This window comes from Scardinius erythrophthalmus (genome assembly GCF_964197995.2).
Source record: "Scardinius erythrophthalmus genome assembly, chromosome: 19".
NCBI classification, from domain to species: Eukaryota; Metazoa; Chordata; class Actinopteri; order Cypriniformes; family Leuciscidae; genus Scardinius; species Scardinius erythrophthalmus.
The window spans coordinates 20,513,111-20,536,939 of NC_138239.1; the positions used below are offsets into that span (position 1 = coordinate 20,513,111).

Here is a 23,829-nt window from a genome sequence, read left to right on the forward strand (position 1 = left end):
GTACTTATATGAAAAAGTAACTCAGATATTTTCTTGCAAATTTAAAAGATATGCATTACTTTACGAGTTACTTGGAAAAAGTAATCTGATTACATAACTCGCATTACTTGTAATGCGTTACCCCCAACACTGATACATTTTTCCTCAGAAAGCCACATTTGATGATTTGAGCTATCTTTCATGTCCATAGCACAAAGGTAGAGGGCTAATGATTGGTAGAGCAGTACTAATGATATCAAGAGTCTTAAAGACTTAAATCAGGAATTCTGAGTCCAGGTGCTTCAGAACGATCAGGGACAACCAGGAACCCTGGGAAATAAACAGCCGTCCTTCATGCTCTTTTATCATCATTTCCATTACATCAAGAAGCTCGTTATTGGCAGTGTTTTTATTAAGTCTGCGGTTAATGTTGAGTGTCCGCTAAGTGAAAAGACTCTGTGATTAATGCAGTGAAGCACTGTTCTCAGATCTGTGAACTGAACCAAGCTCATAGACACACTCACAAAAGTGCCGTACAGAGGGATACAGAGGGCTGAATCCATCCTCGCTAGTGCAGAATTTCTCTACCGATTCCCCAGTGTGTCACTGCTGGGAAAGAGTCCGGTCTGACTAATGACTGTGTCCAACGTCCTATGCTGGAACCCGTTCCACACACACACACATTCGAAGCGTCACTGCGGACACATATCCTCACGCACGCGTGTTAACTCCTACTCTGTGACTAATGATAGTGTCTTATGGCCCATACAAGGGTCAGTAAATCAATTACACATTCTAATAAAGAAGCAGACACATCTCTCTCAGCCTGTCACCACTGATATATTGCACATACTATGAGCGAGATTGTGCGCGTGTGTATATATGTGTGTGTTAACGCTCCACTGAGGCCTTTCAGACTCCCACACCACAGTACGGACTGTGATGGAATTATACTGAATAATAATGACAATAACTACCAACCTAAATCACTTCAATGCCATCAAACTGTAATCTAACATCTGCTCATTGTTTATTCTACCGTTATAAATCATCTTTAATTAGTGCTGAGAAATTATGTACATTTCATATGTTCATTTAGACAAATTTCATCTATGCAAGCGTGAAAACCAACTGCTTCTCGTTTTCTCACCACATAGTTATTTGTAATTGCACCACGATAGTTTCAATAGTAGGCCTATAACAAGACTGAGTTACTAACAGACAGCTGATGATCCATCCAGCCTTCTTAGAAAAGAAAAAATAGTGTGTATTCACACCTGTATTGTTTGGTTCGATTAAATCGAACTCAAGTTCGTTTCCCCCCTTGGTGCGGATTTTTTGGGCAGGTGTGAATACAGCAATCGCACTCGGGTGCGGACCAAACAACCGTACTGTACTCTTCAGAACCAGCTGAAGAGGTGGTCTCGGTCCAGTTCTAAACAAACTCTGGTACAGCGCACATAAGAGCATGCTCTCTCCGCCGGGACCATCTTGCAACACTTCTTCGCTTTCGCAAAACCACAGAGGAGCGTAAGCATAAAATAAGAGAGCGACGACAGTGTAGGACGAGAGAGGACCAGGCCTGGACTTTTCTGTTTATGTGTGTGTTTTTACTTACGTTTTGTGTTTGTTTTATTATTAAATTGTTAGTGTTTCATTTTAAAAAGTATCGATTCACATTAGAAAAAGTATCGATTCACTTTAGGAAAAGTAGCGATTCACTTTAGGAAAAGTAGCAATTCTTTTTAGGAAAAGTATTGATTCACTTTAGGAAAAGTATCGATTCACTTTAGGAAAAGTATCGATTCAATTTAAAACTGCATTCCGTAACTTTTTTAGGTTAAAAATTATCCCAAATAAATTTTTGAGCAAGTACATAACCAGCCAGTGTTCAAAACTATCTGCTTGCTTTAGCTCGATCAAAACGGTAAGCTTGTAATAATGTTTTTAATTCCAGTGGTACTGGTGGATTTCCGTGGGAAATTCAAGCATGTCTTTGCGTCATTACGTCACATCTGTACACATAAAGAAGGTGTTCCGGCTAGTAGGCTATATTGCGTGTGAGGATGTTGAAGGTGGAGATTTATAGCCTTTTTTCACAGCACTGGATATAATTACCTGGAGAATTCTTTTTTGGAAAAGTATTGATTCATTTTAAGGAAAAGTCGCGGTTATTTTTTGGGAAAAGCAGCAATTCACTTTAAGAAAAGTTGCGATTCTTTTTGGGAAAAGTAGCAATTATTTTTAGGAAAAGTATCGATTCACTTTAAGAGAAATATCGATTCACTTTACGAAAAGTAGCGATTCTTTTTGGTAAAAGTAGCGATTCACTTTACCAAAAGTAGCGATTCACTTTAAGAAAAGTAGCGATTCACTTTACCAAAAGTATTGATTCTTTTCAGGAAAAGTATCAATTCACTTTAGAAGAGGTATCGATTCACTTTAAGAAAAGTAGCAATTCTTCTTAGGAAAAGTATTGATTCTTTTTAGGAAAAGTAGCGAATCTTTTTAGGAAAAGTAGCGATTCTTTTTAGGAAAAGTAGCGATTCTTTTTAGGAAAAGTAGCGATTCTTTTTAAGAAAAGTATAGATTTTTAAGAAAAGTATTCAAAAAAGTATTGATTCTTTTTAGGAAAAATTTATTCATTTTAAGAAAAGTATCGATAAATTGTAACTTTTTAAATATCCTTTTTCAAGCTAAAATGAAAAATGCTTTTAACATTTTTTTATAGGTCTATCAGAAAATGTGTCTTTTGTGGAAGTAATTTTCCAGTTTCCTGAGTTGAAATTATGTTTGACTGAGTCCTATCAAACTTGGGGTATTGACTGAACATGCATCTAGACACCAACAGCAATATTTCCGGATGTCTCTAAAGTGACACGTGATAGAAGTATGTAGTACTGTGTCTTTTAAAAGTCGAATTAAAACCAATTAAACATTAAAAATCCTTATATTCCCAACAGGTCATAGTTCAAATTCGATAAAGCCAGAAACTGAAATGTGACTAGTCAAATGCACTGATTTAAACCTGCCAGCCTTGTTAACAGTTCTCATTGTCTGTTTGCATATTCACAATAGCCATCGGTGAGGTCATTAACCTCTTCTGGTGTCAAACTATAATAGCAGCTTGGTATTGGTACCCATGTTGTCAGCAACAACACTGTTTACTCAATCCATTGCTTTAGGGCAACCACACCCCCCCCACACCACCCCCATTCTCAACTGCTGCAATTCGTATATGACTAATACGCTATAGGTCATGACTGCAATGTGGAGTAATGAGCTGCCAACCCCTGTAGACTGTATTATCCATAAACACTCACAAGCGAAAACATGCTAGTTTACAGGTAGTGCAGCTGAGGGCAGCGGATATAGTGAGCAGGAATGAGAAATTGCGGTTTTCTAGGGAACGAGAATTACAGTAAGGTCATGGAAGTCGTAATGTGCCCAGAGCTCGAATAAACTACTAACCTATTTAAATCTGAACGCTTGATGTATTACAAAAGTAATGCTGCAGACAGCAGGCTTAGTCCAGACAACAAGCTTTAATTGGAAAACATATATTTTAGTCCAAATGTTGAGTTATTAACATCTAAAACTATAATTCATGCATCATTTATTATTCAATTCAATATGCGTTGCTTGTCAGTGATATGTTGTTTCGCTGCACATGCAGGTGAACTCTGTAGAGAGTTTTTTGATCACTTTTAGATTACTTTTGACTTTTAGATTACTTTTGACTAACTCATTTATCACATTGATTTGAACAGGATAATCATGTACCATATTGATATAAAAATACAAAGAGAAAGAGAATATATTCCATTCTTTGTTATCAACAACATGTAGTGCATTAAATATTACATTAAAATATTGCATTAAAGTTTCCTAGACTTTGTGATGGACCTGCAGGGGGTTTGTGAGTTTGATGAAAAGATATTAAGTAATTAAATCATACAAATTTAAAATGCAAATACATTTTTAAAAAACAATCAAAATAAAACGCTTACTAAAAAAGATTGTACCTGCATATCATGATGTGACCATTAACCAACACCAGAGAACAGTGAACTTAATTTTATTATTGACCGAATTTATTAACTTAAATTGATAGTTAACACAAAAAAAATAAAAATTCTGTCATCATTTACTCACCCTCAAGTTGTTGAGTTGTTGTTATTCTTCAACATATCTTATTTTGCGTTCAGCAGAAGAAAGAAATTCATACAGGTTTGGAACAACTTGAGGGTAAGTAAATGATGACAGAATTAAAATTTTTGGGTAAACTATCCCTTTAAAATCTCAGGGGGTACGTCCACTAGATATATAAGGTCAAAGAGGTTCAGCTGACAAAATGCTGGGGAATCCCTGCATTGCATGTAAATATGAAATGATGAGAATTTGTACATTTTAATCTGTTTGAAAGACAAACTTCCAAAGACAGTAATACATTGAATGACTCACTGAGTAATAATGCAAATAATAATTAATGTGTTTGTCAGGAGCTGATTAGATATGCAGTGTTGCAATGTTGAGAAAACACTCAATGATTTTTGTAAATCCAGTGATCAGTGATAGTCACATGACTAGTGTCTGGTCTGTGTGTGCAATTTCACAAACCTGGAAGATCTTCTGAACGTACCGTATATCATTTTTTAGAAAGGAACATTTAAAAGATAAAAAAAGTAGTAGTTGGGAGAATCAATGAATTAGGCTATGAATAATTTACTGCCAGTGTGAGAATAGCATAATCAATTAATCAATAGTATTTAATCAATTAAATACTTAATTAAATTAAATCAATACAATTTAATCAAATTTATGTGTAACTGTAGTCTGATTACTTTAAAATGTAATATATTAGTATTTTAAAATGTAATATAATTTAATTACAAGTACTAGTTTTTGGAAATCTAATTATGTAATTTAAATGTCATCAGATACCCAGCACTGGTCACGTGTTCTTATTCAAAATATGGCAAAAACAGATGTCACAAACATGAAAAAGAAATCTTCACATTCGCTTTAAAAACAGCTTTCAAAAAGCAAAAAATGTTATAAACTCATGCTGCGTTCATTCCATGTCGTAATTATCATCATTTATAGATGACAACCCACAATGTTCTATTCTGAGCTGTTCACCAGTTCAGATTGAGAATTATGCATTTCTATGTCATCTTTATAAAAGCCAAATGAATTTGTAATCTGAGTAATCAACAGACAAAACTACAATACAAGTAACAGTCATTATGCAAATGCCTAATTAAAAGGCAGCCGATATGCCTTTTTTTATTGAATCTCTCCTTTTGTGCGTATATATAGCTGTTTGTGCATGTAAACAATCTGCAAAGTTACAAAGCACAAAATCCAGCATGATCCACCAAATACTATCACAACTTCTGTTGCATGCCCACTTTAAGGCCCATTCACACCAAGTATAATAACTATAAAGATAACTCTAACAATACCGTCTAAGTCGTCTGCTGCTTTAACTGCTCAAGCTCTCAAAATGATTGGATTCTTATAGGCTGTCAATGTTTTTATCATTCATCAGCTAAACAAATCATTTTGAAAGTGATTCCAATATTATCTTTCCTCTGTGTCGTTTTTTTACCATTATAGCTGTGGTGTGGACTTCCATAGGATAATAACAATTATTAAAACATGTATTAGCTGTAGTTATTGTCCTTGGTGTGAATGGGCCTTTAGAGAGCCATTCCATTATTTTCAAGTTGGAAATGGGAAAATCCCTTGATCCTAATGTTTCTGGAACACAGCATTATAACTGACATGAGTGTAGCCGATTAGCCATCTTTTATCGTAAAGAATAGCTGAGGTGGATAGGTCTGCGAATCCCAAGCCTTGACCTCTGACCCCTATCTATTTATTTGAATGTGTCAAAGTATCATAGGCAAGCGAAACACATTTATACTTGGAGTTGAAAAGGAGGGTGTAAATAATCTGCTCCAAGCAATCTGAGGGCATCTGTCACATCAATCTGAACCGGAATCGGGTGAGATGAAATAGGTGGCTATGAATGGAGGATGTTTTATTCTTTTTGTTCTTGTGTTGGAGAGCGGCCTTGAATTATTATGAGATATGAGCACAGACACTTAAACACATGCTTAAAGTATACACACACACACACACACCTGCATTTGATACAAAATAGGGTAATGTGAATATGAATAGCCTATGTGTGTGGGTCTGATTTTGATTACATTGTGGGGGCCAAATGTAACCACAAGGATAGTAAAATCTGCATAAAGTCTATTCTAAATAATGACTAAATGATTGTGAAAATATGTTAAAGGGTTAGTTCACCCAAAAATGAAAATTCTGTCAGTAATTACTCACCCTCATGTTGTTCCAACCGCGTAAAACCTTCGTTCATCTTCGGAACACAAATTAAGATATTTTTGATGAAATCTGAGCCATGTCTCACTCCTCCATAGGCTGCTATCTGACCGAAACTTGCTGGCCCAGAAAAGTTATTAAAGAGATCGTTAATATAGTCCAAGTGACTACAGTGGCTTAATCCTAAGTATATCAAGCGAGGAGAATACTTTTTGTGCGCAAAAACAAACAAAAATAACAAGTAACGACTTTATTCCACTATTCATTTCCTTCTCTCTGGGCCTCGTAGTGTTTTTGCGCTGTGCGTCTGTGTTGCACGTCATCACGCATCACACACATGACCGGCGTCGGCCAATAGTGAGCCTACGTGGTGACGTGTAACACAGACGCGCTGCGCAAAAAGACTACGCGAACCAACTAGAGGTCCAGAGAGAAGGAAATGAATAGTGGAATAAAGTCGTTATTTTTGTTTGTTTTTGCGCACAAAAAGTATTCTCGTCGCTTGATATACTTAAGATTGAGCCACTGGAGTCACTTGGACTATATTAACGATCTCTTTAATAACTTTTCTGGGCCAGCAAGTTTCGGTCACATAGCAGCCTATGGAGGAGTGAGACATGGCTCAGATTTCATCAAAAATATCTTAATTTGTGTTCCGAAGATGAACGAAGGTCTTACACGGTTGGAACAACATGAGGGTGAGTAATTACTGACAGAATTTTCATTTTTGGGTGAACTAACCCTTTAACTGGTTCCTTTGAATTGTATAGGATGGGGTAGTGTGTATGTGTGGTCTTCGGGTTAGGGTTAGGTGTTGAAAATGACAACAACTCCACCCTGTCTAGAACTCGTCAAGGGAGGTTTGTAATAGAGATACTGAGGAAAAGGGCAGGGGCCGATGCATATTAGACTATAACATACTCTTGACAAGGAGATTCTCCCAAATGGGAATCGGGCCCAGAGTAAAAGGCATTCGAATTAAGAGAACTCAGTTCCCAATCCATGGGGCTAATATGGGTAGGTTTAGGAGAACAATTGGTATGGAATTAGATCCAAGCTAATCCAAAAATATAAAAACTAGGGCTTGGGAACCAACAGGCTAAGAAAGCTAGGTTAGGATTAGGGTAACATAAACCATACGTTGGAAACACCAGCAATCTTGAAGACCTTGATTAGCTTGTTCAGGTGTGTTTTATTGAGGTTGGAGCTAAACGCTGTATGAAAGTGGATCGCGGGGGCCAGAGTTGAGAACCCCTGGTCTAGGGCATGTTATAGTCCAGATTAGAATGTAAAAATGTTTACATTTAAAAATAAATAGCCGATTAAGTATTTGGTGCTCAGATAACCATTGCGAGTACAAAAATCTAAATGGCTGTTTACAACACTGAAGTATTGCTCAGAAACAGAAAGTAGCCTACAGCCCCGGGGAAACGGCTGCTTTTGGTTTCTACTGTTCCATAAGCGCCATCTGCTGTCAGAGAGTGAATGTGCATTTTCATTCAGCGCGCCTCCTTCACTCGTTCTGCCATGCGCTTTTCATCCATGTAGTGTTGGCCTATCTGACCGTGAAGCACATTTTGTCACTAAAGAGAACTGAATTCATGATCACATGCTATATGTGAGACTGAGTGGGCTTTCTGTGCGCGCTAGTGACCGGGTAAATTTGCAACACTTTGCTTCAGTTTCTGTAACTCACTGAATAAAAAAAGAAAAAAAAGAAGACTGCTCAAACTTTGATAGAGGGGTACCCACATTTGTTTACCCCAAAATAAACCAAGAGTAAAAGTGTAACAGCCCTCATGAATTGATGTCAAATACATGGTGTCCCTTTGTTACAATTTACCCCGCTGCTGGGGTATGCTGTAACAAATGCTGAGGTGAGTTGTAACAATTAGTAGGCTAAAAGAAGCAAAAACAGAGGCCACACCATGCAATATGCTTCAAAAACAAGTTCATTGAAACAATACAAAAGAACAATACAAAACTATGTCTCTCTCTCTGTGATAAAAAAAAGAGTATTGTGATTGTCAAAACATTTGTTAACTAAACAGAATTTTATTAAGCTAAGTGACAACATGTTACAATGTTTACATGGTACAACGAGGCTATTGATTTAATTATTGGTTGACACAAATTTCACGATTTCAATTCAATTCTTGTGATTTGATTCCGATTTTGATTCAATATCGATTCATTTGGATAAATTACGTACAGTATATGCCTACATGTTAATTTTTCTCAAGAAAAAAAAATAACAACTCAAATGAAATATGATCCTTTTTTTATTATAATAACTACGTAATTATATTTTAATGATATAGCCTAAGTAAAATTATAATAAATATGTAATATAGTGCACATATTTAGTAAAATAGGCTACTCCTCGCTATTGCTCATTTTAGCCAACTAACGTGCTGTGGTCATTAAAGGGTTAGTTCACCCAAAAATGAAAATTCTGTCAGTAATTACTCACCCTCATGTTGTTCCAACCGCGTAAGACCTTCGTTCATCTTCGGAACACAAATTAAGATATTTTTGATGAAATCTGAGCCATATCTGAATCCTCCATAGGCTGCTATTGTGTCCGAAACTTGCTGGCCCAGAAAAGTTATTAAAGATATCGTTAATATAGTCCAAGTGACTACAGTGACTCAATCTTAAGTATATCAAGCGACGAGAATACTTTTTGTGCGCAAAAACAAACAAAAATAACGACTTTATTCCACTTTTCATTTCCTTCTCTCTGGGCCTCGTAGTGTTTTTGCGCTGCGCGTCTGTGTTGCACGTCATCACGCATCACACACATGACTGGCGTCGGCCAATAGTGAGCCTACGTGGTGACGTGTAACATGGACGCGCTGCGCAAAAACACTACGCAAACCAACTAGAGGTCCAGAGAGAAGGAAATGAATAGTGGAATAAAGTCGTTATTTTTGTTTGTTTTTGCGCACAAAAAGTATTCTCGTCGCTTGATATACATAAGATTGAGCCACTGGAGTCACTTGGACTATATTAACGATCTCTTTAATAACTTTTCTGGGCCAGCAAGTTTCGGACACAATAGCAGCCTATGTCAAAAATATCTTAATTTGTGTTCCGAAGATGAACGAAGGTATTACGCGGTTGGAACAACATGAGGGTGAGTAATTACTGACAGAATTTTCATTTTTGGGTGAACTAACCCTTTAAAGGGCTTTCCTGAGGTAATAACGTTAAATGTAACGTTATGTGACATAGCCTATTTGTTCTCCAGCTGTTTCATAGACATATACATGTCATAGACATTTCATAATGAGGCATATACATTTTGATAAGTTTTAATGTATCTTTCAACATAGGCCTGCCTACCTATTGTTCATTCGTGTTTATATAGGCTACTATTAACTAGTAGTAGAGTAAAAGATGATCGGTTCACAAGTCGCTTGAATTGAGGCGCTACAGCGATTTGTCATGTCCCATTTATACAAGTGCCAAAACGGTATTTTATTGTTTGAAATTCATAATTAAATTGACAGAATCTGAGAGCTGGGAATTTGTTTCGTATCAAAAGTAACCAGCTTTGTCTTGTCTGTCGGTGTCAGTGTCCTCTTAGCTTCGCGATTTTTCTCTGCGTGAGAAAATGGATGTGTGGCGTGGGAGCGTGTGAAAAGTGTCAATTGCGTGAGTCTCACACTCAGTGCACGAGAGTTGGCAGCCCTGGTGGCACGGCAGAAGGTTTCAAAGTCTTACCCGGTTCAAGGAGCACCTTTCTCACAACCACTCTGTCCAGCACATTGACGGATGACTGCGAGTTCACCCGACAACTTTGTAAATTTCCTGGGTAAAAATTCCTGTAATTTTTTTTACTTTGTAAAATCTCCTCAGCAGTGACCAGCCATGGTGTCATACATCATACACTATTTTGCCAAAAGTATTGGGACACCCCTCCAAATCATCGAATTCAGGTGTTCCAATCACTTCCATGACCACGGTTGTATAAAATCAAACACCTAGGCATGCAGACTGCTTCTACAAACATTTGTGAAAGAATGGGTCACTCTCAGTAGCTCACTGAATTCAAGTGTAGTACCGTGATAGGTTGCCACCTGTGCAATTAGTCCATTCGTGAAATTTCTTCACTGCTAAATATTCCACGGTCAACTGTTAGTGGTAGCCTATTATAACAAAGTGAAAGCAATTGGGAATAACAGCAACTCAGCAATTAAGTGGTAGGCCATGTAAAATCACAGAGTGGGGTCAGTACATACTGAGGCGCACAGTGTGCAGAAGTTGCCAACTTTCTGCTGTCAATAGCTACAGACCTCCAAACTTCGTGTGGCCTTCAGATTTGCTCAAGAGCAGTGCATAGAGAGTTTCATGAAATGGGTTTCCATGGCCGAGCAGCTGCATCCAAGTCTTGAATTATGCTTCTCTGTCTGGCAATCCGATGGACGAGTCTGGGTTTGGCGGTTACCAGGAGAACAGTACTTGCCTGACTGCAGTGTGCCAAGTGTAAAGTTTGGTGGAGGGGGGATTATGGTGTGGGGTTGTTTTTCAGGGGGTTGGTCTTGGCCCCTTAGTTCCAGTGAAAGAAACTCTTAATGCTTCAGCATACCAAGACATTTTAGACAATTTCATGTTCCCAACTTTGTGGGAACAGTTTGGGGATGGCCCCTTCCTGTTCCAACATGATTGCGCACCAGTCCACAAAGCAAAGTCCATAAAGACATGGATGAGCGAGTGTGGTGTGGAGGAAATTTACTGGCCTGCACAGAGTCCTGACCTCAACCCAATAGAACACATTTGGGATGAATTAGAGTGGAGACTGCAAGCCAGGCCTTCTCGTCCAACATCATTGCCTGATCTCACAAATGTGCTTCTAGAAGAATGGTCATACATTCCCATAAACACACTCCTAAACCTTGTGGAAAACCTTCCCAGAAGAGTTCAAGCTGTTATAGCTCCATATTAAACTCTACGGATTAAGAACGGGATGTCATTTAAATGTATCTCTACATCCCAGAAACAGGTTCATGCCCGGGCCCGTCGATTAGATCCAGTGAAATTGCCTGTTGCCATGGCCGAGTTTGCCTTTTGGACTCATGGACTCACTTTTGGAAATATAGCACAAACCTTTCAGGGCATGATGGACTCCATCCTACTAGACCTTGGCTTTTTTATTATTTCTGTACTTGGACAACATTGTAGTTTCCAGTGCCTCTAGGAAAGAGCACCTAGCTCATCTGCGATTGCTGTTCGGGTGGGTGCTGTACACAAACAGCTGGTAGATGGTGTTTGGCAACACCTTGCATTTTTCAGTTGGCAGCTTCGCTCATATGAGCAGAGAGTTGCTCACGCTGGACCTGGCAGTAAGACACTTTTGTTTCTTTTTGGAAGGATGTGTTTTCACAGCGTTTGTGGGTCATAAACTCTTGGTTCATACTATATCTAAAGTTTCTGAGCCCTGGTCATAATGACAATAACGCCACCTGGCCTTCATATCAGAGATCATGATGGATATCTTGCACATAGACGGAAAAAACAATATCGTGGCAGATTTCCAGGGCCACTGTGCAAGCAGAATGAGTATGGATTTTGCCAGTTAGCAGCTGACCAGCAATCCGACCCCGAGGTGCAGGCTTACAGAACAGCTATGTCAAGTTTGAAAATAGCAGATGTGTTTGACACATAACATAGTTGTGTGGCATGGATTGAAAAAGGATGTTCGAAACTAGGTTTCAGCTTGTGTGTCATGTCAGCGGGATAAAGTGAAGAGAGACATCAAAGCGCCACTGGAAACTTCTATGGTACCAGAGCAATGTTATGATCATGTTAACATCAACCTGGTGGGTCCACTGTTCCCCTCCCTGGGGATTACTCACCTTCTAACTAATGTGGATCGAACCACCAGGTGGCCGGAAGCAGTATCATTGGCCTCAAAGACAATGGCGGTTGGTGTACGGTCAGACTCTGCGTGTCCCGGGAGATTTAATTCCAGACAGCACAAAGCCCTGGAGTCTATCTTCTGAATGCTCTGCTCTCTTAGACAGAATTAATGCTTTCAAACCCATTCCTACCTCTAAGCATGGACTGATGGTAGCTTGGATGCCCAAAGGCTCTCAAAGTATCTCTACGGCTGAGTTTGTTTTTATCCATCATGATGCTGGCGCTGGTTCTTAGGAGGGGTCGTCCAGCCACCAACAATGGGACAAACTCCAGGGAGAAGGTTTGACCTACTGCAGTCTCACGTTACTGCACTTGTTCAGGAAGACAAGTTTGAGCTCTAAGCAAGCTGATGTTGCCTGTCTGTGAAACCACAACATTTTCATGGTTTTCTCCACCAATTTAAAAATACAGAAAGTGAGGTCAGTCTGTACCAAAACAGTGCCAATGCATAGTAATATCTCAAACACTAGATGGAGCTAAACGGCCTTTTACAGCCAAGTATGGGACCCTTCTACTCATGTTTCATATACATTTAGGTAGATATGAAATATATTTGGTTTAGAAAATTGGGTCACATGGAAGTAGAAATATATAATCCATAGGCTAATTTTGATGGATTTGGTGCTTCTGCAGATATCTGTATTCACGCCTTGTTGAATATTTTGCTAATATTGAGTGTTTGTTTATATTTTATTGATAGCCTAAATAGTTAATTGTTCAGACTGAGAATGTATATGACTGTGTGCATGTGTGTGTATTTATGATAATAATGCTTATTATTATGATTATTATTATCATCATCATCATCATTATTATTTTCAGAAGTCAATAATGACACTGCAAAAATTATTGTATAGGCTCGACTGTTTAACGTAACACAATAGTTATATTTACATGGGTAGATTATGCCTATAGGAATAAAAACACAATCAAACAGAGTTTAACAAAGACTATTAATGAATTTAATCAATCATACACAATAAACAATCACATAAAAGAAGCCAATAAATGACAGTGATAATTAAAAAGTTTAATAAAGCAATAAATAGTTTACTCAGTAAACAGAGTTCTCAATATTATATTTTGGTTTGTTGAGCTGTTGAGATCCCTTGCAAGGTTTCATTTTTTAAATGAACAAAACTACACCTGAGAGAAAGTTTAACATTTAGAATACAGCCTCTTTTTTTGAATGCATTTATTCAGGAAACATGACTCTCCATTTGTAGTCAGACTGTCAGATCTGCTAGAAGGAGATCATTCACTGTCAGACTCGTCTTGTGTCTGTACGGTGTCTCGTAGGGCAGCATACTGTGCCATGTTAGGCAATCCTGATGCTACACAACAGCTCAGAGCACTGCGGGAAATGGCCATTTCATTTGCATCAAACCTGTATAGAAAACAGATGCAAGGAATGCAATGAAATATAGTCTGTATTAGACTTATAGACTTATATTTATATCTAATGCAGTGTAAAATGATCTGTAAGATTTAGTGTTTGTGGAAGTTACCATTCATCTGTCTTCTCATCGTAGCACTCCACATCAGAGATCGTGCTGAATCCATTAAAGCCTCCGACAGCAAACAACTGACCATTAACTACCTGGATTTTGAGGAAGGTAAATAGGAAAATAAATAATGTTCAGCTAAAGTCTTCAACTTGACATGAATAAATCTTATAGATGCAACACTTCAATTAAACATAGTAAAAAAAAAATACACATTGATCTTTGAAGACTTCAACAATTTTAGGGTGCAACTTTCCACTTATAAATGTTTTCCCTGCTTATTCATTATCATCAAATCATTACTGTAATGTTATTTCATAGTTTCACCAGATACAGATATTAACTGTCCGCATCTCACCTCAATGCCAAAGTTGCTGCGTGGGATGGACATTGATGCAACATCACTCCAGATGTTAGTCAGCGGATTGTAGGCCTCCGCACTCCGCAAACGACTGGCACCATCAAAACCACCAACCTTTAAATAAATACACTTTTTATTTATGTATTCTGTGCAGTTGTATATGCACATCAATGCATGCATTTATATAAGTGCAACCTTTAAACTGTGATTGCATTATTATTGTAATACTATAATACCATATTTCTGTATTTGTGTCATGGTTATCATAGATTAAAACTATAACACTGATATGTGTTTAATACTCACAGCATACACTAGATCTGCATAAGCGATCACACCAACACCACTGCGGCGGCTACTCATGGGAGCGATGAGAGTCCACTGGTTTGTTTCAGGGTTGAAGCTCTCAGCAGAGAAGAGACACTCGTTCCCAGTAAAACCACCACAGATATAAATCTGACAAACACAAAAATAACATGCATGATGTTTGTGCACAATCATCACAGATTGATCAGAAAACCAGTGTTTAAAACACAGTAAATTTTATGATATTCCTTTCCATATTAACACTATTCCTTATGCCATATCTCTATTTCCCCTTTCCTTCATGCTTTACAGGCATTAAGAGTCTCCAGCAGAAGAGTGTGGAATCATGGGTAAGTGCTCTTACCCTGCCCTGCAGTGAGGTGGCGCTGGCGTCACTCCTCAGTTCATTCATGGGTGCCATCATTGTCCACTGATTGGTGTTTGGATCGTAGCGCTCTACTGTTTTAAGCCGTTGTTGTCCATCAAAACCACCAATGGCATAAATGAGCCCGTCCAGAACAGCAACACTAATATAGCAGCGGCGTTCATACATGGGAGCCACCTACAACACACCAAATACATCAGTGTGCGAACACTCATCAATACACCATCTCATTGGTTCTGTCCTATAAGTTGCAAATAAATACAATGGTATTACTATTATTATATTTTGTAATGGTATTTTTTTGACATGATAATGTTTCTCTACTATTATATTATATTATATTATATTATATTATATTATATTATATTATATTATATTATATTATTATAAGCTACAACAATTGCTGGAACACAAACAAAAAATGTATCATGGTTTTACCACTTTTTAGACATGTAATATTGTAATACAGTGGTATTCTTTGAAGTAATGTGGCGTACAGCACATCATTCAGCACTATAGTCCATATCAAAGTGCAATCCGGTACCATCACTGTACCACAATACTGTTTTGTGCTAAATTAAAGTTACATGTTGACCTACAGCATTACTCACCTCATGCCAAGTCTGAGTGATAAGACTGAATTTCCTCACGCTGTTGATATACTCCACACTATCAAAACCACCAATACAGTAGACAAACTCATCCAGGACTGCTGTACCATGATAGGCTCTGGGACGCTCATCCTCTTGAGTCACACTGACCCAGCAGTCTGCCTTCACATCATATGCCTCAATCTCATTGGTGGGATTGCCGCCGCTCCATCCTCCGATGGCCAATAGGATCGATGAGGGCAGACGTGGACGTGTCAGTTGATGCATGAGTTCTGAGTTGGTGGATTCATCCATGTTGAGGTCAAACAAAGTCTTCATTGCATTGATGATAACAGGCATGCAGGCTTCATTCTCCATCACTAGTGCATTGCACTTTACATTATTGATGAAGTAGGCTGATGTTATCAACCCCAATCGAACCTGAAGCACAAGGGAGAGTTTAGACTTTCAGAGACTTGTTACTGTTACTAAGCAGTTATATGGTGTTCAACAACGAAAAAGGTTTTCCAAAATGGCAAAACCACAAAACAAAATTTCTTACATTTAACTAGCATTAAAATAATAGCACAAAATGTATCTCGATTTTAAGAGTTTTAAGATATTTGTAATAAAAACAAGACAAAAATCTCTGTTTTACCTTTGGCAGAAGCACGGCAATGTGTTGCCTCCTGTTTTCTGGTGCATGATTAATCCAGTGGAGGACGGCTTCAAAAACCACCTCCTCCTGTTTGACATTCAGCTCATCCTCATCAATGATTTCCTCAAGCTGTTCCAGGGAGAGCTCCAGGAACTCCTCAGATACGTGCAGAACCTCCTCAAAGTGCTGCAGGATGTAGTGCTTTGCTTTACAGCGAAGCTTTGAGCAGGAGTAAAAGTCCTCTGTAAACTTGCAGATGCCAATGCAGTTCTCTGGGCATAACTGTGACTCCAGGAACTGACAGCAGGAATCTACAAGACCTGACACTAAGATCATTTCAGCCGCCACCAAGAGCTCCAACACATTCTCTTGAGTTATGAGCACAGATCTTGTGTACGCATACTGGATAATAAGAGGCATGATGTCTTGGGATATTCCTTTAATTTCACAGAATTGTTGTGCTGGGCTGTTCCAGTTGTTGGAGAAAAGAGCCCTGTGAACACATTTGACAAAGAAATACTGGCATTAATAATGAGCAAAAATAAAATAACTTTTCGTTATTTACATTTTAATTTCAGATTAGTTTCACCATTCATTGTCACTTCAATTCCATTCAAATGAAGAATTACATTTCAAGAAAGGTTTTTCCTAGATACCGTAGTTAATTTTTTTTTTCTGGCAATACACTCATTCATTTTCATGCATTTATATATTTGGACAGCTTAGGCAGTTTCAACAGTTTGATGTTAGCAGTGGAAATTATATGAATGATTATAATTCTTTCTAGGTAATTTGCACACAATTGCAGTTTAAATGCTTCTTCTCACCTAAAGTAGGAGCTGCAGCCACACATGATGATCTTGTGCACTTGAAATTCTCTGTCATTTGACTTGATGATCATGTCAGTGTGTTCGCCCAGTAAACGTGCTTCATCAAACACGTCAAAGGCTCTTGCTCTTATGTTCTCCATGTTCTCTCAGGACTGTAAATGTATTCAGTCTTCTCACCTCAAACTCTGATTAAAGTCACCTCAGGATTTTGTCTTTGTGGGGACTTTTGCTCAGGAGAGTTCTATAGAATGTCTTTGTGACATCATAGTTGTAGAGCTTGAATATATTTGTTCAGTTTGTGTCTTGGCCACATATTTATTATAGAGTTTTGTTTTATCAATTCCTTTTGAATGAAACATCTTCACAGTAACAATGATATTAAAATAAATTAAAAAAAATTAACTCAGTGACAAGTAAAATAAAGCATGGGATAATTAGTCATTTGAATATGAAATCATCCATTTTTGATCGCACAACATACACACTAGTTTGTTTTTGACAGAACAGATTTTTCTTGCATGGTGTGACTGTGACCCCAAACAAGTTTACCAGAGGCCTGTATGAAGAGGATTGTTCTTCACAGATGTCATATTCCCATTCCATTTCAAGGTCACGCAGCATTAGGCCACATCATGAGTGCAAAGTCTTGCTTTTATTGGTTAAATCTGTAAACTCAGAATTACTACCATTATAAGTAAAATTACAAATAAATGGGCAAGCTGATTTTTATTTATTTATTTATTTATTTATTTACAATATTTACAACTGGAAATATTAAACAAACAAGACTTTGAACAGTCACTAAGACACTACGGCTGTATCTGAAATTGTCACTTATACTGTACCAGCAGTTCTCAACTGGTTTGGCCATGGGACCCACATTTTCCCATGGACATTAAGCCGTGTCCCAATTATTATTATTGTTGGTTTTTTTTTTTAGGAATTTGACCTAATATATATGATATTATCATGATATTGAAATAAGCATTTTCAAACAATAACAGGTTTTATATATTTTTCTTAAGACAAAAAGAACTTCCTTTTTATTAAAACACTGGCCGGGACACATCCATCTGCCTTTATTTTCCACTGTCTAGGCATTCAGTAAAATTTTTAAAAAGAAATCAGCAACCAACATGCTGGGACCAGCCGTCTTAACTGAAAGCAACTTGCACTGAAACACTTTATAGGGGTCCTATTATGCCCTTTTACGAAGTCTTGATGTTGTGAACTTTTGCAGCGCGTTTCTGTATTTGGTTGTGTTGTGAATATTTGGAGCACACATGTGTTGTGAAACTGATGAGGACTTTTTCTTAATTTGCTGGTGTTTTTCTGTTTGCATGTGTTTTCTTCAGTTGCAGCGTGTTGAGCTCTCTCGGTCACCTCTGTATATTTGTGCAGTGTACGCATGTCAAAAAATCTATTCTGATGTGAAGCTTGCAACATAAGTGCGCACATCAACCTGATCACTTGTTTAGCATTCATGTAAACACTGCATTCAGATTCATCAATCGGAATGAATTCAGGGTGTCATCAACGCTCAAAATGTCCTTCAGCAAAATTTACTAAGGATGCCCCTGACAAAAGTTTTTTTTAAGGTTGACCAGTAGTCATTAATTTAAGCCATTAATCGACTAAAAGCTTGCCGCAAGGCACCAGTAAAAGTAATGATTATGAATGTGTCAAAAAAAAAAAAAAAAAAAAAATAGCAGGGAGATGTTTTAATTATTTATTCATAAACTAGTGTTAAACTAGAATAAATACACTTATTTGGGTTTAATAAAAACTTGAGAGACTCAATGATGACAATTTTCATTTTTGGGGGAACTTTCCCTTTAATGTTAATAAAACAACAAAAAACTAATGTTCTGAAAACTTTAATAATAGCTTCATGAGTTCACACATACATTAAATTAGATGTAGTAATTTCCTGTAGGTAGCAACGCCAAGATCATGGGTTCGATTCCCAGGGAAAGCAAGAACTGACAAAAATGTAAAATGTGTACCTTGAATGCAATGTAAGTCGCTTTGGATAAAAGCGTCTGCCAAATGCATAAATGTAAATGTAATTTATGTGTATTTGGCGTGCTGTCCAGGAGAGGGCTCCGAACTCGGAATTTGGCCCGAACCCAGAGTACTCCCCCCTTTTGACTGGGATAGAAAACCAGCCAAGAGTGAGGTGCTGGGGTGGTGGAGGGATGCTGTGAAGTCAAATTCAAATTTGTCAAAAAGTCAAATTCACGTTTTCTGCCATCTTATGTCCGTGCCGGTGATGGTGTCCGTGCCGGTGTCCGTGCCAGAGACCGTGGTGTCGGTGTCCGTGTTGGAGACGGTGGTGTCCATGTCAGAGACAGTGCCGGAGATGGTGGTGTCCGTGTCCGTGGTCAGGCGCAATTACTTGCCTTTTGTTACTCTAATTGCTAGTTATTATTGCACTTAAGTGGTGTACTGTCCCGCATTAGTTTTGATTTGAGAAGAACCAGGTATTAATTTAATAATTCTTCAGCAGAAGAATTATCAGCAGTCAGCAGTCAACATAGCTGACTTCATTCTAGCCTTTGCAACTCAATCTACTCTCAATATATTGGGCTTGACTGAGACCTGATTCGTCCAGAAGATTCAGCAACCTCCGCTGCTCTCTCTAACAACTTCTCTTTCTATCACACTCCTCTCCAGTCTGGGAGGGGTGGGGGCACAGGTCTTCTAATTTCTCACAATTGGAAAAATTCAATCCACTCTTCTCTATGCAATAAAAAATAATTTGAATTTCATGCTATTACAGTTATAACTCCTATTAAAATCCACATTGTAGTAATTTATCGCCTCCAAGGTCAATTGGGCACCTTTGCAGAGGAGCTGAATGTGCTGCTGTCCTCAATCCCTGAGGATGGCAGTCCACTTGTACTCTTTGGCGATTTTAACATACATCTAGAGAAGCCTTATACTACAGACTTCCTCTCTCTCCTAGAATTATTTGATCTCAAACGGCTCATCACCACAAGTACTCACAAATCAGGCAACCAACTTGACCTAATTTTCACATGAAACTGCATCCCAGACAACATTTTGGTGAAACCTCTGCACATTTCCAATCATTTCTTCATTACTTTTAATCTACAACTTACTATGTATGCACCAACAACCCCTCTACCAGTTACTTTCAGACGAAACCTGTGCTCATTTTCTCCTTCCAATCTTTCCTCTGTTGTGTCATCCTCTCTTCCTTCACCCACACAATTCTCATCTCTTGATATGGATACCGCAACGGACACTTTATGTTCAACTTTAACTTCTTGCCTTGACAATATCTGTCCTCTCTCCTCTAGGCAAGCAAGTGCTATTCCCTCTAACCCCAGGTTATGTGATGTTCTTCGTGAACACCGGACCAAACTCAGGGCAGCAGAGAGAAAATGGCGCAAATCAAAAGACCCATCTGACCTGAGCATGTATCAGTCTCTGATCTCATCCTTTTCTGTTGAAGTTCATGCTGCTAAATCTTCATATTTCCACAACATGATACACAGTGCTTCAAACACACGCACACTTTTCAAAACATTCAACTCTCTCCTCTGTCCCCCTCCGCCACCACCTCTTTAACTGCTGATGATTTTGCAAATTTTTTCACTGACAAAACAACAACCATCAGCAGTCAGTTCTCAGCTCCAGAAATCTTCTCTCCTCCTTCTCTCCCCTCACTGAGGCAGAAGTATCTAAACTTCTCCTCCCCTACCACTGGCCCACTAGATCCCATCCCCTCACAGCTTCTACAAGCCATCTCTCCTACACTTTTACCAGCACTCACACAGATCATCAACTCATCTCGCCATACTGGCATGTTCCCTACCGCATTTATGCAGGCTCGGGTAACCCCACTGCTTAAAAACATCACATTAAACACGTCATTTGTAGACAGTTACCAACTGGACATCAACCAATCTGGTTTCAAGAATGGCCGTTTAACCAAGACTGCATTACTGTCAGTCACTAAAGACCTGCGGTTTGCAAAAGCTGATTTCAAATCATCAGTTCTCATTCTTCTCGATCTGTCTGCTGCCTCTGATACTGTGAATCATCAGATCCTTCTGTCCACCCTCTTATCCCTGGGCATCACATGAACTCCACTTCACTGGGTTGAATCTTTTCTCACAGGTATGTCTTTAAGGGTTGCCTGGAGAGAGGAGGTATCCAAATCACATTAACTGATCACAGGGTTTCCTCAGTGTTCAGTTCTTGGACCCATTCTCTTCTCCATTTACACTACATTAAGTTTCTCTTATCACCATTGCTATGCTGATGACACACAGCTCTACCCATCATTTCAACCAGAAGATCCCACAGAATCTCAAGCTGTCTGGCGGACATCTTGGCATGGATGACAGAACATCTCTTGAAGCTCAACCTGGCCAAGACTGAGCTTCTCGTTTTCCCTGCCAATCAGTCTCTACAGCACGATTTCACCATCCAGCTAAGTACATCATCTATTACACCATCAAGGTCAGCTAGAAATCTTGGAGTAATCTTTGAGGTCCAACTGACCTTCAAAGACCACATTGCAAAGACAGCTTGGTCATGCAGGTTTGCTCTACACAACATCAGGAAGATCAGGCCTTTCCTAACTGAGCATGCAACACAACTTCTCGTCCAGGCCCTGGTAATTTATTGGCTGGATTACTGTAATGCTCTTCTGCCTGGACTTCCATTGTGTGCCCCAATCAAACCTCTACAAATGATCCAGAACGCAGGGCCCACGTCACACCTCTTTCATAATCTCTCTGCACTGGCTAAAACTCACTGCTCGCAATCAAGTTCAAGGAATTGACACTTGCTTTCAGACCACAGGCTCAGTACCTTCCTACTTCCACTCGCTCTTACGAGTCTACATCCCTATCAGAAGCCAACGATCGGTAAATGAGCGGCGACTGGTGGTACCATCACAGAGAGGCACAAAATCAATCTCCAGAACATTTTTGTTCACTGTTCGATGTCCCCGCTTTCATCTGGAATGCAGAATACCTGACAACATTCAAAAGACAGCTGAAACTCAAATCTTCCATGAGAACTTAACCTCATCATCATAAAAAAAATATATGCCTTTACTTTCCTTTAATCCCTCCCTATTCTATCTTCTGCTACTTTAAGCATTGTCTAAAACTTTGTATTTTTCTTGCATTTGTTTGCCTCTTCACGATGAATCGCTTGCAGTATTCCTCATTTGTAAGTCGCTTTGGATAAAAGCGTCTGCAAAATGAGTAAATGTAAATGTAAATTAATTCATTTAATTCAATTAATACTTTCAAACCCATTCCTTCCGCTCAGCATGGACTGACGGTAGCTTGGATGCCCAAAGCCTCTCAAAGGCTCTCAAGGGCTGAGTTTTTCATCTCTCACCAAAATTCTTTGACGCCCTCATTTGATGGGCCGTTTTGAGTCGTCAAAAAGTTCCTGGTCGACATCACGGGGGGGGTTGGGTCGTCCAGCCACCAACAATGGGACAAACCCCAGGGAGAAATCTCAAACTGTTAAGGAGGTTTAACCTCACGTCACTGCACATGTTCAGGAAGACAAGTTCGAGTTTTGTTGATGCGTTGTTTCGACGCAGAAGTTGAGAATAAAAATACAGTTGGTTTGGTCTCATGCAGCAATCCTGCCCCTGTGAATTTTTGATGGCTTGAAAAGCTACATCACTGCCATTTTTTTGTTGTAATGTTTATTTGTTTTTTTTTCTAAGGCACGTTTATAAAAGCTACTTAATTGTCCTAATTAAACTAAGGTCTAATCCTGGCTTAATCTAAGCCCTGTCTGTGAAACCAGCCCTGCGTCTCAATGTCCATACTGTCCATCCTAAACAGTATGTGAGATTAAAATAAGTGTTGCAAAGCATTGTATGTTGAAAAGTGTATGCCAGAAGTCCCCGGATGGTCTACTATTTCCAGTGGATTTTTGGAAGTGTGGATCCGTGCTCAGCTAATATTGCCCACAATCCAATGCTTTGGAGGAGGATCCAGTTCAAAAATGAAAGCTTTGGCATAAGTTCTGCCGGGAAGACTCAATTGTTACATCACTTTACCTTCTCATCTATCCAATCATATTCTAATACTCGTGGTATAAAAGATTGGTACTTACACACGTTTGAGTTCGCAGATGCTGACGCTTCCATTCACCTCCATCCTCCCCACCAACTCCAAGACGGATCCTTCCCTCCATTCTCCCCACCACCACCACCAGGATGGTCCCTTCCCATACCTCACAGGGGGTCAGCTGCGCCCCTGCCTTCGTCTTCAGGCAGGATATGCAGAGTCTGGACCTTCAGATTGCGAGCTACGGACGGGGCCTGCGCCAAAGAACTTTATTGCTTGCTGGGCTGTTAATAAATGTATAATTGTCACAGTATTTATTCTCCCGAGTCTTTCTGGTAGAACTACAAACACAAGTAAAAGTGTTCAGAAAACTACATAATATGGCGGATGTGCGTGACCGACGGTTAAGTAGAGAGGTTTGGATAAAGGGGTTAATAAAGGGACTAATAATCAACATTTAAGTTGATGTTATCCGTGTTATATTTCATCTGCAACAACAATGTGAACTTTTATAAAGATCCGTTATTTAGCCATTTGGCATCGTTATGCATGAATATGAGAAGAGTCTCCGCATGCAAGACCCGCGACTGCAGATCAACAGGCTACTGCATTTCTCTCCGATACGGTATAATTGAATTAAATTAAATGTGGAGGATTTTATCTTTGACAAGATGATTGACATGTCAGTTTACGTGACAGGATGCATGTAACTAAGCGACAGAGAGCAACCGGTAAAGACGCTATTTAAGTAAAAAGTAGTACAAGTAGGCAAACTGAGACGCAGCACAGGACATTTTCATTTCTCTGCCATATTTAAAATACAGGAAGTGACATGAGTCTTAACCAAAACAATGCC

The 23,829-nt window shown here is 38.9% G+C and overlaps 1 protein-coding gene across 1 annotated transcript; it reads right to left on the reverse strand.

Moving 5' to 3' along the window:
* Positions 1-13,515: 13,515 nt before the first annotated feature.
* LOC308679945 (kelch-like protein 10) lies at positions 13,516-17,036 on the reverse strand (the record flags this gene model as incomplete). The annotated part of the gene is made up of 8 exons (XM_081347821.1): positions 13,516-13,648; positions 13,770-13,861; positions 14,125-14,241; positions 14,434-14,583; positions 14,798-14,995; positions 15,430-15,849; positions 16,067-16,559; positions 16,894-17,036. 8 exons carry the CDS (start codon positions 17,034-17,036, stop codon positions 13,516-13,518), a joined length of 1,746 nt encoding a protein of 581 aa, XP_081203947.1.
* Positions 17,037-23,829: the final 6,793 nt, after the last annotated feature.